At 45.9% G+C, this 16,994-nt stretch overlaps 1 protein-coding gene across 1 annotated transcript; it reads left to right on the top strand.

Annotated features, from left to right (window-relative positions):
* Nucleotides 1-3,080: 3,080 nt before the first annotated feature.
* LOC132647102 (cytochrome P450 2A5-like) lies at nt 3,081-10,372 on the top strand. The gene is made up of 9 exons (XM_060366486.1): nt 3,081-3,300; nt 3,567-3,735; nt 4,443-4,586; nt 4,847-5,007; nt 6,315-6,491; nt 7,986-8,127; nt 8,556-8,743; nt 9,297-9,438; nt 9,878-10,372. Exons 1-9 carry the CDS (start codon nt 3,121-3,123, stop codon nt 10,057-10,059), a joined length of 1,485 nt encoding a protein of 494 aa, XP_060222469.1. The 5' UTR covers nt 3,081-3,120; the 3' UTR covers nt 10,060-10,372.
* Nucleotides 10,373-16,994: the final 6,622 nt, after the last annotated feature.

Genomic DNA, 16,994 nt, shown 5'->3' with positions numbered 1-16,994 from the left:
GATGAGGGACTATAGACAGCAAGGCAAAGTCCTGTGCAGACTTCAGTTCCATCCAGAGCAATCTGAACATCTAATGCAAATCCATGCTTCCTCAGGAATTGCCTAAGAGAGCACCAGGCCCCTAGGCTAAACTCCCTATTCACAGCTATGAGGGTGCAAGAGCACTAATGCTCATTTCTGCTAAAGAAGTATGGGGGAGAGATGTTTCTCAGATGCCTTCTTCTTTGGGGCTGTCCTAGAGGCGCTGCCAACGATACAGGCCATTGCATTTGCCATTACTCTCCAGCATAAATAGATGGTTAGGATCCTACTGCTGAATACACCACCTGCTAAGGCTTCAGGACATAGAGAGACCAATCTTGAACTGACCAGGAAGTTGTCTCCTTACCGACTACCTTTGTAGTGTTGGAAGGTTTCTGGGAGAACACACATCTCTGGTCTTAACCCTGTGCTCCAACCTCTTTGCTACAATGAAAACAAGAGGATGCAAAAGGCAGATTGAAGTTTAGGTACCATCAACCCGTCTCCTTTTTTCTTATAGAAGAATAGATGTGATAACAACAAATGAACAAAATACTTGATATTTATTGGCTTTATGCATTAACTCACACATCACAACCAAGAGGTAGATGAAGTCAGTACTTGGATCCTTGACACTCAGTTTGTTGATGAGGTCAGCTCCTTGAGGGCAGCCAACAGAGAGGCTCTCAGGGAGCCTGGTAGAATTGCCCCCAGGATTGAAGTCTGCCAATGTTAGGGTTACATTCTATGCCTTGACCTTGCTCTTAGTCATGCAATCACAAGGAAAAACAAAGCTATCAAACAGAGATTCTGAGTCCACCACTAACTCACTCTGAAAGCCTGTCCTGAGACACTGCCCTTACACATGTGTCTTCCAGGTGACTGTGAGCACTGGTCCCTGTGTCTCTCCCACGTGACTTCAGTTTCTGCCCTGGCATTCATGTAGCTGCAGAAATCAATAAGGACAAGCACATTTGATCTCTCTTGAGCTCTCCAAGCTCTGTTCTCCTTCTGACACTCCCACTCTCACCCATTGTACAGATCATGAGGGCCTGCGTGAGCATTCAGGGTCCTCCTTAGTGCCAACTTCACTGAGACACAGCATCTCCAAAATACTCTTGTTTCCATGGAAACAAGGGGAGAGGAGAAGTGGGGTCCAGGGCTAGCACAGGTGCAGGTTGGAAATTAGAAGAGTTGCTAGATGCCAAGCCCAGGCTAATCCCATTCCCTGCCTCTTCCTCCTCCAAAATCAACTTGTCGTTTTGCTTCTTTTTCTGCTCTTTGTTTCCTCCCCAGTAGGTCTCCAAATCCAGCACAGAAAGAGATGAGCAAAATGCCAGTCATGGCTGTTCCAAGCTCACCCATCGCCACCTGTCTAAAGCTAGGGCACCACCATGAACGGTCCATCCATCAAAGCTTGCCAGTGTCTAGCTGCCACCCCTCTGAGGGTCTAGCTGAGTCCAGCCTCAGCGAGCACCTAGTGTTCATGTCAGAATTTGCTAGAACCAAATTCACAGGCAAATCCAAGAACCATCTGTTTCCACTCAAGGAATCTATTAATATCCTCCCAGTGTCAAGTTCCATGCTAACCTCTTTCTCACCTTAGTGCTTGTCTAGGGGCAATTCAGTGCTAACTTCTTCCTCCTCCCTCCTAAGTCTACTTGACACTGATCCCAATCTCAATACCCATGCGGCTCCCACAATTACCTGAGCCAGGCCATGAAGAGGAAAGTGTGTCAAATCCCGGCTCATTTATAATTGTGGTAAGGTCAGTGAGGGCAATGATGCAACAACTCCATAAATACTGAAATGACACAGATGATATAAAGGTAACCTTCCTGGAACACAGCTTCATCAAAAGGCACCTGTCCTGGTTGTTAAGGAAGAATTTCAGTGTGGGAGAACACTAGGCTCACTCTTCCCTTCTCCGTGCCCACCTTTAGCATCCCAAGCTTACCGGTGCTGAAAGCATACCTAAATCTCTTCACCTTGATTTTCTAATCCTGCAATCCAGGCATTAGCTAACTTACCACGCCCCTAAATATGACCTTTATTTTCCTCAGTGCTTTCTTTCCTCTGGTGGGGACAGAAGTGTAGAGAGGGTAGGTGAAAGGGTCGAATGTGATAGCTTCTGGCTTGCAGGATTTTCACATATGTGGCCCCACGCCACTCTCTGTGTGCCATTCTCAGGGAGTTCATATGTAAATAGGAGACATTTGTCAGTAACAACAGCCATGAAGCCAGAGATCCTGTGGGCCTTTCTACAGATCTGGAAAGGAATACAGTGGGACTTTGGAAAATTAGAACTTTTTTGCCCATTGCAGTTGTCATCATTTCTCAAGACCTAGACAGGCCCTCCATCCTAGACTTCTCCACGGGTTCTCCACGGGCCAAACCCAAGGCATATCCACACCTGGGGACAGGTGCTGACTCCAAGACCCTCCTGGGATTTCAGTGTGCTTCTCCCGGGTACTCCCCAGTCATTCTTGCCCCAGAGCCACCACCCATTACCCCTGGGGTCTCTCCTTCCCAGTTCCTTAGGTTCATGACCCTTTTCATTGGAAGACTCCCAGGGTCTGGGGTAGTGGTGCAGGCCTCAGGAGGCAGAGACAGGTGGACATCCATGGTCTACATCCCGAGCTCCAGTCTAGCCAGGACTCATAGTGAGAGCTTATCTCAAACAAGAAAGAAAAATGGACCTTCAACTTCACAGCCCTTCATCCTGCTTCAAGCCAATGAATCCCAGAATTCTTCTCTCAAAGGATCCCACACCCAAGGCTCAGATGGGTAGGGAATAGAAATGTTATGGAGGATTCAAATCTGGCTTCTTTCTATTGTCCTCTGTAACAAATAGCCCAGGGGCACTTCCTCCTTAAAGGTCTCAAGTTCAGTCTACTCCCTCTTAATCTCTCTCGGGCCCTCCTCCTCTTTATTGTTGGCTACATCCCAATCTAGGTGCATGATGGGGGTAAGAGGGCCAGTCTGGAGATGAAATGAGACAATTGCATAATCAGCACCAAAGTCCAGCCTTCTAACTCAGGATCAATAAAAGCAAGCTAGTTCAGCCACCACTGCCTGTCTGTCGCCCTCATCGCAACCATGCTGGACTCCGGATTGCTCCTGGTGACTGTGGTGGCCTTCCTCAGCATCATGGTCTTGATGTCTGTCTGGAATCAGAGGAAGCTGACAGGGAAGCTGCCTCCAGGACCCACACCACTGCCCTTCACTGGAAACTACCTTCAGCTGAACACTGAGCAGATGTACGACTCCCTCATGAAGGTGCTGTGCTGGGCATGCAGAGGGGTAGAACACACGCCGGCTGGGAGGGACACCCAATTTTGATTGCAGCTTTGTGGTAGGGTGTTGACCAGGAGGGAGTGTAATTTTAGGTGAGGGGAATTGTAAAGAATCAACCAGTTTCCAGACATGTGCCATCACATCTTGGGACACCCGGTCTGATAGTTGTTTGCACTCTAGAGGAATGAATCCCAGGCAGTATCATGGTTTTGCCCACCCCCTCTAACCCTCTTACTTACCTCCATCAGATCAGTGAATGCTATGGTCCTGTGTTCACCATCCACCTCGGGCCTGGCAGGGTCGTGGTGCTTTGTGGGCAGGAGGCAGTCAAGGAGGCTCTGGTGGACCAAGCTGAGGAATTCAGTGGGCGGGGCGAGAATGCCACCTTCAATAGGCTCTTCAAAGGCTATGGTGAGGGGACCCAGATGGGAACTGCAGCAGGGGACACTTGAGGGCATCCTTTTCCCAGCCTTCTCTCTTCCACTTCCTCCAGGCTGTCTTTTCCAGGGCATCACTGCCTCCTTCTTGGTCAGGTCTGAGGCTTGTCTCTCTGCCTGTTTTCCAATTCCCACAGCAAACCTCAGTCTTCCTCTTGCACCTTTGGGATTCCTCTGTCTGAATCCTGGTCCTGCAACCTGAGCCAAAGCTTCCCCCCAACCCAGCCTGGTCATTCTCAGCTACTGTGAACAGACTGGATGCTTTCTGTCCTCTCTGTGCTTTCGGCTTCCACTGCCAGAAATCACAGAACATGTGTTCTCTAGTCATGTCTCCTGGCAACATCCTCTCCTCTTCCCAGACTCTGTTTGGGTCTCTCTTCTTATTTCCCTCTCTTTTCTAGCTCGGTGATACATCTTTCACATCTTTCAACCTCCAGGTCTCCACAGTCTCCATCCTGTGCCCTGTTTCTCTATGTCTGTCCCTTGCATCTGCCTCCCTCTTCTTGCTGTCCCATAAAGTAGTTTCGTGGTGCCTTCTTGTGTTCTTCATGAGCATTTCCATCGATCCCTGTGCATATTGGTCCATCTGGCTCTCCTCTTGGGAGCCAGTGCTAGGGTGGTCAGTGGACAGCCACGCCTCTCTTCTCTGATGTCTCCTGGTTCCCTTCTCAATGGCCCAGGAGTAGCCTTTTAGTAGTGGGGAGCGAGCCAAGCAGCCGAGGCGCTTCTCCATCACTACCCTGCGGGACTTCGGCATGGGCAAGCATGGCATCGAGGAGCGCATCCAAGAGGAGGCGGGCTTTCTCCTCGAGGCATTCCGGAAGACAAATGGTAAGCTTAGCATCTCAAGTTCTAACCAATGGGTAGACACCCTCGGGATATTGGCATCATGTTCCAGGAAGGGAACCAGGAGGGGGAATAAATGTCCTGGACCCTCGCTGTCGTGGGGTCTGTGTTTTGACTGTGCACTGCAGTCAGTGCCTTTTTGAATCCTGTGATTCAGAGCATCTGATGCTATCACACTGTGATACTTTTGCCCTCCCCACCCCAATTTCCAATGTCTCCCTCTCCTTTATTGCCCTTGCCTGCAGGTGATACCATTGACCCCACATTTTATCTGAGCCGAAGTGTCTCCAATGTCATTAGCTCCATTATCTTCGGGGACCGATTCGACTATGAGGACAAAGAGTTCTTGTCACTGCTGCGGATGATGCTGGGGATCTTCCAGTTCCCGGCCACCTCCATGGGGCAGGTACCCTGCCTCAGCCATGCCCTACCTCGCCCCTTAGCACTGCTGCCAGCTCACTCCCAAACTCCCAGCCTGCTTAAGTGGTATCTTCAAGCTGGCCTGGCAGTTAATGCCAGAACAGATGTGAATGCAGAGTCTACAGCTGTGCCTGAAATCAGCTGGCAGCAGTCTGTTTACCTGCATCCCTGTCTGTCTGCTTCTCTCTGTGTCTCTCTAAGTGGGTGTCTCTCTCTGTCCCTCTGTCTCTCTCTGTGTATATTTGTTTGTCTCTCTGTCTCTGTCTCTCTCTGTGTGTCTGTTTCTCTGTCCTTTTGTCTCTCTCTCTCACACACATGCCACTCAGCTCTCTCCATCCACTGGACTATGTAAATGAGTGACACCCAGTCATTGAAATACCCAAACACCTGGACCTCTAACCAAACTGTTTACATAGAATGCACCTCTTTCCCCCAACCAAAGTAAAGGTCCTCCTACACAGCTCATTCACACACCTAAGTATGGCCATCTGCAAAGCAGTTTGAATAACAAAGCAGACAACCCTGCGAATATCAGCACTACTTAAAACAGCATTTATTTTAATGTCTCGGACAAGCATATACTGTACCGTATTGAGCCTCTTCACCGCATACCTCCTACCTTGACTTTTCTCTTGCCCCCTCTGCCTGTTTGTCTGGTTTGTCCCTGAGGCCGATTTAATTCTACTTCCAATTGATACATATATGCATACATACATACACACATGATTTAACACATCAGCACCACAGATGAAAAAAATGCATGTGTGACTTATATCTCTGAGCTGGTTAAATTCACTAAATATGGTGCTCTCCAGTTGTACCCACTTTTCTGAAAATGCCGTAACTTTTTTTAAGGGTTGAAATATATATATCTCCAAAAACATATATGACACCCTGTTTTTGGACACCTAGTTGGATTGCATAATTTAGCTATTATAGCTCTTATGACTACCCAGCACTGTCTTAATGTAGGAAAGCCTCTTAGAACTCACCAGTCCAAAGTCCATTAATAATGAACAGCTGCCTCCAGCTGACATCACCCAAAAGCTGAAACATCTACAAATGTAACTCCAACCTATATGTCAATCAGAGACCCCAAACCTGCATGTGTCCCCAAGTCCACGGCACTTCAAATCTTCAAGAGCAAGCCCTCACACTTAATCTGTAAGAGAGCTATGTCTAAGCCCCTGGACAGCTGACACAAATGCCCCTTGCCTTAAGACAGACACCACATCTGCTGGGTTTTGTCCAATGATAGCCTTCTTGGGTTCTGTTTTCCCTTCCCACCCTTAGCTCTACGAGATGTTTTCTTCTGTGATGAAGCACCTGCCGGGGCCACAGCAGCAGGCCTTTCAGGAGCTGCAGAGGCTGGAGGACTTCATAACCAAGAAGGTGGAGCAGAACCAGCTCACCCTGGATCCCAATTCCCCCCGGAACTTCATCGACTCCTTCCTCATCCGCATGCTAGAGGTAAACCCAGGAGCTAGGGAGCATGGGGAGAGGTGCAAAGCTAGGCAGGTTGGAATTGGGCTTGGGGGGGGGTTTGGTACAGTGGACCACCCCGCCACATCCATTGCAATACTAACATACCATTCAGCCTCAGTGTTCCAGCTGCTCTGCCCTCATTCTCAAGAGGATAGACAAACTGGGGATTTAGGCAGTAGATGGGGTTGCTGTGTGCCAGGCACTGTGTTAATAGCTCAGTGATATCCACTCATAGCTGTTGTTTTACAACAAGGAGGCTGCAGCCCAGCTGTAGCCCCCTCCTTCATCATCTCCCAGTCCTACTCTTCCTCCCTCTTCTCCTCCTATGCCCTTCCCCCAGTCCACTGATAGGGGAGGTCCTCTGACCTAGTCTATCAGGCTTCATCAGAACAGGCTGCATTCCTTCCTCTGTGGCATGGTAAGGCTGCCCTCCCCCCAGGGGGATGCGGTAATTAAAGAGCAGGCCACTGAGTTCACGTCACAGACAGTCCCTGTTCCCATTACTAGGACACCCACTTAGAGACTGAGCTGCCATGGGCTGTATCTGTGCAGCGATTCTAGGTTATCTCTATGAATGGTCCCTGGTTGGAGTATCAAGTCTCAGAAAAGAACCCTGTCCCCAGATATTTTGGTCCTGTTGCTCTCCTTGTGGAGCTCCTGTGACCTCCAGGTCTTCCTATCTCCCCTTCTTTCATAAGATTCCCTGCACTCTGTGCTGACCTGAAACTTGCTGTGTAAGCCAGGCTAGTCTCATGCATGTGCTGGTCCTCCTGAGTCTGCTTTTTAAAGGCTGAGACAGAACTTTACGTAGTCTAACGTGCAAAGAATCAAGGAATGTGATTCCTCTAGGAAATATTAAGGTTTATAATTAAGGAATAGAATCCTGTTACCTAAAATTCATAGTTTATGGGCTGGAGAGGTGGCTCAGTAGTTAATAGTACAGGGATGCACTCCATGTATAGGGAGAGTATAGGGGTTCAATCCAAGCACCCACACAGCAGCTCACAACCATGCAATTCTAGTCTCAGTAGATGTGACTCCCTCTTCTGGCCTCTGTAGCTACTGAACACGCATAGCGCTCTGACATACTGCAGACAAAACAGTTATACTTGTAAAAATAATTCTTAAAAAGCTGTGACTGTCTAAAAAAACTCTGTCTAGTTTTCACTGACTTCCTCTAGCATGATGTCTCTGTCATTGTTTCTAAAGTCTTTCTCCAGCATTCCTTTCCTAAATGTTTCTACCTTTTAAAAAGTAGCAGCTAAGCTGGTCATTGAAGATGAGTCAACTGAATCATGAAAGGCAGAGGGTGTTTAGCTCATCCAAAGGTCTGGAACTGGACAGAACTTGACATAGCCTGGATTCACCTTCCTATCTTAGCTCAGTGCCAAGGAAAAGTGAACCCAAGGTGGGGGCAGAGCTACAAGGGCACCAAGGTGTAAGGAGTGGATCGGCCTTGAATACTCCCCCCATCCGCAGAAGAAGAAGAACCCCAATACAGAGTTCCACATGAAAAACTTGGTGATGACCACACTGAACATCTTTTTTGGGGGCACAGAGACAGTCAGCGCCACTCTGCGCTATGGCCTTCTGTTGCTCATGAAACACCCGGATGTTGAGGGTAAGGCTGCAATGGACAGGAAGTGGCCAGTGGGGTAGATTCTCAAGTCTAATCTGCCACAATGTTCCCTACTGCTCTCAAGAAACCAGACTCTTAGATACTCGCTCTGCAGAGGCAGAGACATGGCTGGTGGGCACCAGTCTCTTGTTGATGAACCAACTGTTGTGTTGCTAGCTGACCTTCAAAGATGCTACTTTCCTGTCCCCTCTGTTGCTTGCTTAAATCTACTTTCTTGCAAATTCCATGTAATTTTGGTATGACCCTGTTAACAGGAAGCTCCTCCAACAAAGCCAATGGCTTGTATGTAGTGAAAATGATTGACAATGTCACACACTGTTTCATGGCCTCCATCTGCTTTCATGTTTTTGAACCCTCTCCCCTACTATGAGGTTTTTGTACACCTCTAAATACATCCCTCTTCTTCTCAGCCAAGGTCCATGAGGAGATTGACCGAGTGATTGGCAGGAATAGGCAGCCCAAGTATGAGGACCGCCTGAAGATGCCCTACACTGAGGCTGTGATCCATGAGATCCAGAGATTCAGAGACACCACCCCCATAGCCATGACTCGCAGGGTCACCAAGGACACCAAGTTTCGGGATTTCCTCCTGCCCAAGGTGCTGACTCACCCAGCCCTCTTCTTGTGTCTCACAAACCTCCTCCTAACCCCTCTCTCCCTTTCAATGACTGGCTTTCACTGCCACCACACCCCTCTCTCCTCCTACTTAGAGACTCTTATATCTTGGCTTTCCCCCCAGAGTTTCTGACTCAAGCCTTTCAACTCCATACCTCTCAATCATTAAATCTCAAGAAATACAAACTTAATTTGAGATCTCCTTTGTTAGGGACAGGTGTCGCATGTCTACCCATATGCATAAATTCAGTACCACCCAAAACCTGACTTGAGAGACATGAAGTACACAATTCTGATCCTTCCACCCCAGAACATTGACCCTATGTTACTCATTCATCCTGACTCCTAGAACACAAGCCCCACATCCCCGGCATCTCCTGTCTCACATATTTCAAAGCTCCTCTCTCCGAGGCACCCCAACTCACATGTTACCATTATCTTTACCTGAGATACCCTAACTTTTCCCTTCTAACCCTTTTGGGCCAAGAGGACACTCATCCAAACCTAACATACCAAATCTCCTTCCTCATTGACAGGGAACTGAAGTGGTACCCATGCTGGGCTCTGTGCTGAAAGACCCCAAGTTTTTCTCCAACCCTAGAGACTTCAACCCAAATCACTTCCTGGATGACAAGGGGCAGTTTAAGAAGAGTGATGCATTTGTGCCCTTTTCCATTGGTAAGAAGCCACTGTTTATGCCAGGCTACTGCCCACAGCAACAAAGATAGCTCATCCATAGCTGCCTTTGGTGCAACCATGTACTCTCTTCATCTTGGAATATTCTCTTGGATCTAACCCTCAGCCAACCAGCTGCAGCTGCCAGAATTCCCAAGCACAATGTACCTGAACCCTGGAGATGTGATGGTCAAACTTTAGTGACAGATGAAGGAGAAGTGAAAGCTCAAACTAAGGCAGAAGTCTTTCTGGTTTCAGACAACCAGTTCTTAGAAAGGATGAGGCTGCATGGTAGCATACTGTTCCCCATCTCTGTAGGTGAGGTAAAGATTGTAGCTCTTTCCTTAAGGGTCTCAGCCCCCCCCCGTGAAGAATGCAGCCAGGTATTTACTACTGGGGTGACAACAAGAACCAACCTCACCTTCCCGTGTCTCCTCTCTAGGAAAACGGGACTGTTTTGGAGAAGGACTGGCTAGAATGGAGCTCTTTCTCTTCCTTACCAACATCATGCAGAACTTCCACTTAAGATTCTCACAGGGGCCCCAGGATATTGATGTGTCTCCTAAACTCGTGGGTTCAGCTAGACTCCCACTAAAATACACAATGAGTTTCTTGCCCCGCTGAGCAAGGGATGGATGAGGTCAAAGACAAGGATTGTGCCCCGGACCAAGAGCCCCAGGCATCTAGTTCTGGTAACTGGAAAATTACTGACACCTGGGTATATAATCAACTTCAACCACCTGGAGGGGACTTCCTGAGAAGTTGCTAAACCACCCCTGCCCTGACTGATTTGATCCATCCCAGAAAGAGCCATGGAATGTGCCACTTATACAAGACATAATTTGCCCCTTTTCCTGCTTGGGAGAGTAGTCACTTCCTTATTTCAAAAATATAAAAGTATAGTTCTAGCGAGCAATAAACAGATCTTTACAACTCATTGCTTGGTCTCATTCCTTGTCTCTCGCCCGTTTTTCTTTCAGGCTTGGTTCTTCTCAGACCCCACGAATTACTAGGTCCCGTGGGTCGGGGCAGGATTGACCAGGCTATTGGCTGGGTGGTCTTAGAAGGGGCCAGATGACAGGAATGGCAGAGGACACAGAATAGAATTACCAAAGATAGACTGCCTTGCTGAAGATAGATATTTCACAGGTAGATCAAGAGAAGGGGGAAAATTATACTATCTGGTTAATAATAATAATAATAATAATAATAATAATAATAATTCATCCTTCTCTTATTTTCTGAGCTGTGCTGTATCCTCACTTTACACACACACACACACACACACACACACAAGCATCCATCAAGAATGAGAATGAGAGGTAGGAAACAACCAACTTACCAAACTTGTAAGCTTCCCTGCAGGTCTGGGCAGTAGTCCATACATTATCTGAAAGTCAGATATCTTGGCTAGCTGTGCTCTTTAAGCCATATTAGTGGCTGTTTAGTATATTTGAAAGTCCCTTCGTTCTGACAGGTGTGATCCTGAGTTACAATGTCCAATGCCTCAAAAGTCCTACTGAGGCACCACTCTAGTCTTCCTCCCTTCCCAGGACTCCACAAGAGCCGTGGGGGTTCTCTGTTCCATCGTGTCCATCCCTGACTCACTAAAAGCCTAGCAGGTCACAACAACTGAACCCTGCATTTACTTCTGGGGTCCCTTCCAGAGTCTTAGAACTCTGAAGTTGAAAGCTTGTAATTTCTCTGGAGGAGCCATGCAGCAGTGCTTTTCCATAGTTCTTGTGTTTCTGCATTGAGATCTGCACATTTGGTGGTTAGCAACTGTCTTCTAGTTCCAGGTGGGGATATTCTTTTTTTTTCCAACTGTATCTAGCAGTATGAAAGAAACTTTTCATAAAAATCATGGTATTTCAGGCAAGATATGGGCAGACAATCATTAACAGGATACAAGAGCTCCCATACTCCCTTCTTGCATAGACTACCAAAATCCAAAAGCTATTATAAAACCCAAGGAAATCTTCATCCAATGCTTTGAAAATGAGGAAGTAGCTTAGAGTGTGACATTTCACATTAAGGATGTTGTTTAACAAGTTTTAACAAGCAGATGCTGATCAGGAACCAGACCTAAGATTTCATAAAAAACTAGTATAATGTGTGAAATCTAAATGTTAGGAAACTATGAGGGCTTGGAGGTGTAGGAGGGAGTCACTATTGCCCATCATTGCATTCTAGGTTAACTAAAGAAATCCCAGTGTCTGTGCAGTGATTTGGGTAAGCAGCTGTTTAGTTCTAACAGCAGCATTACCAGAAGATATAGCAATAGTAAATATTAATCGCCACCTGAAACGTATGGTGCCCAACTAATCTAAGCATCTTCACCCTTTGTGGGGGGAATAAGCTTCCAGTGATACAACCCAAACTTAAAACCTAAAAGCTCCCAGGTCAATTACTGTCTCTTTAAGAGAGACTCTTAAACTGGCCCAGGAGCAAAAGACTGCCTCCTTTGGGCAAACCCAAGACTTCCATAAAAAAAAAAAAAATAACTGGCTGCTGCTGCCTTTTAACTGATTCTATATATGATAAATTCTCATATGTGATAAACAAGCATGGCTCCTTTATACTGTGGCTGGCACAACTGGCTCAGCTCCACAGCCATGGCAGGAAAGAAAGGAACTGGAGGCAGACAAACCTCTAGACAGAGTTTGCCCTAAACTTCATCTAAAATAAAAAATTGCCATGACAGAGGGTGTTTTAATCAATTTTGGCTTCATTTTGGCAGTCATAGTCATGGAATTGGTTGCAATACGTTTAATGGTGTTGGTTCTTCTCCATGCCTTCTCCAAGAAAATTGAAAGAGAAAATTGAAGGAAAACGCCAAGGATTGCAATACTAAGTTACAGACAAGAAAAAGTGCACTCTTCCTAAGAATTAGGTTAATAAAGGCTAAAATCCAAAGCTCTCTGGCTGCAAGATACTTGTCAGCTCTTTGTGGTAAGGGTCTGCCAATTCACTGAAACATCAACAAAAAATAACCAACTGGGCTTTGTTTGTTACAGCATAAATTGGCACAACTGACTGGAAACTTAAAATTTTCTTGTCTCTTTGTTTGATTTTCATTTAAAGGCTTTGAGTTACATTGATACGGATTTGAAAAGTACATACATAAATATCTGAACAAGTTGGTGAAGGCACATGCCTTTTTTCCCAACACAAAGTAAAAAGAAACAGGCAGATCTCTGAGTTCTGGATCCAGCTTTTTTACATAATAAAAGCCAGGATGGCAACTTCTGCTCTTTAGCCATTTGCAGAGATACTCTAAGATTCAAAATGACAAAAATTTCCTTAAGGTTACCGTGTAAATTCTTTTTTCTTAATAATAGATGTTATGTGCTTACTGGTCTAAAAGTTGGATTCACATCATTTTTAGGTTTATGTAAAGAGAGAGAATGTCACACTGCTCTGGAAACTGCCTTATCCTTTTAAACGTGAGATAGTTTCACAGGGGAAAATGTTGGTTATACCTATGTAAAAAAGACACAAGAGGCTTAAAGATGGCACAGTACATGCCAACCCAGTTTAGTCCTAAAAACTCAAAAATTATATTCATATGTTTAAAAAACAAAACTGTCCATCCTATATCAAAAAGGAGGTAAGCCAAAGATAGCCAAAATCAATGTAAAAAATCCAGATACAAGACGCCTAGGATATACTTAATGCTAAGGGTAAGAGATTTTATATGCTAATGCTAAGAACCTTTCCAAGCCCCTTCTTTTCTCTGACTCTGAGATGAAGAGGACACACTAAGTAGGGTTGGTAATAACATCTCAGCCCAAATCCCAGTGCTGCTCAGTCCTTTTGGCCAAGGACCTTTTTTGGAAGGGACCATGAGTGTGCCAAAAGGCAGACACATTAGGCTCTGTCTGCCAAGTTTCATAGCTCTGGTGCAATTTACCAGGACAGGGAACTTTCAGTTTTTTACTATTGTTCTCAGAATTGTTTACTAAACCCAACAGGGCAAATGTCACACAGTTGCATATGAACATACAGAGCTGAATTCCAGTCTAAAAGAAGCTGAAGTCCTTCAGTGAGGCCCTGCCCAGTGCCCACTGATTACCTCCATATGCCCAGCACAGAACTGGCACAGTTCAGTGAAAACTAGTTGAATGACTCTGTTGAATATATTGACTGGCAGTCAGGCATGGTGGCATATGCTTTAATTCCCAATATTCTGAGAGGCAGAGGCAATCAGATCTCTGTGAGTTTGAGGCTAGCCTGGGCTACAAAGTGAGTATAGAACAGACAAGGCTACACAGAGAAAGCATATCATGAGAAAGAAAGAAAGAAAGAAAGAAAGAAAGAAAGAAAGAAAGAAAGAAGCAAAGAAAAAAGGGAGGAAGGAAGGAAGGAGGGAAAGAAAGAAAGAAAATGTTGACTGGCTTAAAGATGTTGGAGGCAATATCCTAGGAAAGAATCTTTGAGAAAAATATTTGAATATATCCAGTGGAAGTAAGAATCTTGGAATGTTCTGGGACAGACCTGTCCCATGGAAGCATTTCAACTACTGACAATCAAAGAAGGTAAACACAATAACAATTTGTAGGTGTCATTTGTTTATTAAAGAATAGAAATGAAATGGATCCAAGGGCATGTTTAAGTCTAAACACAGGCAAGCATGTGTAAGTACCAAATCTTCATCTTTACATGATATGGCTTCATGTGCCTGCAAACATACACCATAATAGATACAAAAATACCCACCTAGGTGTAAGCAGTCACCTACTTGAACATATATCAACACTGAACACAACATTCAAATGGTGGCCATGCCACAGTGGGCGCATGTGAAAGTGTGAGTGTACTTAAGATGTTTACATGCAGAGACCAATGGGCATGGACACACACAGATGTGAGGATGTAGACACAAGCTGATTATCCCCCCAGATGAATCCAACTAAGACTTGTAGAGACCCAAGTTAATCATTGAGCACGGACATTGCAGTAGTTGGAATGAGAGCTGTTCTCCATAGTCCCGGGCAGGTGAATGCTTAGCCTATGCTTGGTGGCACTGTTTGAAGAGGTTTATGTGGTCCAGCCTCGCTAGAGGAAGTACGTGAGATTAAAAGACCTCACACCTCTCAAACTTTGTTCTCTCTGCTTTGTGCCCGTTCCAGAGCAAGAGCCCAGCTTCCCGATTACCATGTCCTCCACCACAACAGAGTATTATTCCCGGGACAGTAAACCACATAAACTCTTCTCTATGCTGTCTTGGCCTTGGTGCTTTATCAAAGTTAAAGAAAAGTAAATAACACAGACATGTGGCAACATGCATTTCCACAGAGAAATCAAACGTGTACCCAGAGTGACCCATGCAGAAGGATGTCCAAACAAAGCTAAGATAGACAGAGGTAGCTGTCATAACTGGCTAACCAAAATGAAGCAACATGAAGACACCCATAAATACAAAGGACTCTTGGGGACAACAGTGACTCTCTGGGAAGGAAAAAGAAAACTGAGTAGAGAATCTAAGATGAGGGACTATAGACAGCAAGGCAAAGTCCTGTGCAGACTTCAGTTCCATCCAGAGCAATCTGAACATCTAATGCAAATCCATGCTTCCTCAGGAATTGCCTAAGAGAGCACCAGGCCCCTAGGCTAAACTCCCTATTCACAGCTATGAGGGTGCAAGAGCACTAATGCTCATTTCTGCTAAAGAAGTATGGGGGAGAGATGTTTCTCAGATGCCTTCTTCTTTGGGGCTGTCCTAGAGGCGCTGCCAACGATACAGGCCATTGCATTTGCCATTACTCTCCAGCATAAATAGATGGTTAGGATCCTACTGCTGAATACACCACCTGCTAAGGCTTCAGGACATAGAGAGACCAATCTTGAACTGACCAGGAAGTTGTCTCCTTACCGACTACCTTTGTAGTGTTGGAAGGTTTCTGGGAGAACACACATCTCTGGTCTTAACCCTGTGCTCCAACCTCTTTGCTACAATGAAAACCAGAGGATGCAAAAGGCAGATTGATATTTAGGTACTATCAACCCGTCTCCTTTTTTCTTATAGAAGAATAGATGTGATAACAACAAATGAACAAAATACTTGATATTTATTGGCTTTATGCATTAACTCACACATCACAACCAAGAGGTAGATGAAGTCAGTACTTGGATCCTTGACACTCAGTTTGTTGATGAGGTCAGCTCCTTGAGGGCAGCCAACAGAGAGGCTCTCAGGGAGCCTGGTAGAATTGCCCCCAGGATTGAAGTCTGCCAAAGTTAGGGTTACATTCTATGCCTTGACCTTGCTCTTAGTCATGCAATCACAAGGAAAAAACAAAGCTATCAAACAGAGATTCTGAGTCCACCACTAACTCACTCTGAAAGCCTGTCCTGAGACACTGCCCTTACACATGTGTCTTCCAGGTGACTGTGAGCACTGGTCCCTGTGTCTCTCCCACGTGATTTCAGTTTCTGCCCTGGCATTCATGTAGCTGCAGAAATCAATAAGGACAAGCACATTTGATCTCTCTTGAGCTCTCCAAGCTCTGTTCTCCTTCTGACACTCCCACTCTCACCCATTGTACAGATCATGAGGGCCTGCGTGAGCATTCAGGGTCCTCCTTAGTGCCAACTTCACTGAGACACAGCATCTCCAAAATACTCTTGTTTCCATGGAAACAAGGGGAGAGGAGAAGTGGGGTCCAGGGCTAGCACAGGTGCAGGTTGGAAATTAGAAGAGTTGCTATGTGCCAAGCCCAGGCTAATCCCATTTCCTGCCCCTTCCTCCTCCAAAATCAACAAACACTTGTCTTTTTGCTTCTTTTTCTGCCCTTTGTTTCCTTCCCAGTAGGTTTCCAAATCCCGCATAGAAAGAGATGAGCAAAATGCCAGTTATGGCTGTTCCAAGCTCACCCATCGCCACCTGTCTAAAGCTAGGGCACCACCATGAACGGTCCATCCATCAAAGCTTGCCAGTGTCTACCTGCCACCCCTCTGAGGGTCTAGCTGAGTCCAGCCTCAGCGAGCACCTAGTGTTCATGTCAGAATCTGCTAGAACCAAATTCACAGGCAAATCCAAGAACCATCTGTTTCCACTCAAGGAATCTATTAATATCCTCCCGGTGTCAAGTTCCATGCTAACCTCTTTCTCACCTTAGTGCTTGTCTAGGGGCAATTCAGTGCTAACTTCTTCCTCCTCCCTCCTGAGTCTACTTGACACTGATCCAAATCTCAATACCCATGCGGCTCCCACAATTACCTGGGCCAGGCCATGAAGAGGAAAGTGTGTCAAATCCTGGCTCATTTACAATTGTGGTAAGCTCAATGAGGGCAATGATGCGACAACTCCATAAATACTGAAATGACACAGATGATATAAAGGTAACCTTCCTGGAACACAGCTTCATCAAAAGGCACCTGTCCTGGTTGTTAAGGAAGAATTTCAGTGTGGGAGAACACTAGGCTCACTCTTCCCTTCTCCGTGCCCACCTTTAGCATCCCAAGCTTACCGGTGCTGAAAGCATACCTAAATCTCTTCACCTTGATTTTCTAATCCTGCAATCCAGGCATTACCTAACTTACCACGCCCCTAAATA

Source organism: Meriones unguiculatus, chromosome 14, assembly GCF_030254825.1.
Source record: "Meriones unguiculatus strain TT.TT164.6M chromosome 14, Bangor_MerUng_6.1, whole genome shotgun sequence".
Taxonomy (NCBI): Eukaryota; Metazoa; Chordata; class Mammalia; order Rodentia; family Muridae; genus Meriones; species Meriones unguiculatus.
Note: the sequence above shows the minus strand (reverse complement) of the source record. Positions and strands in the feature narration are given on the sequence as shown.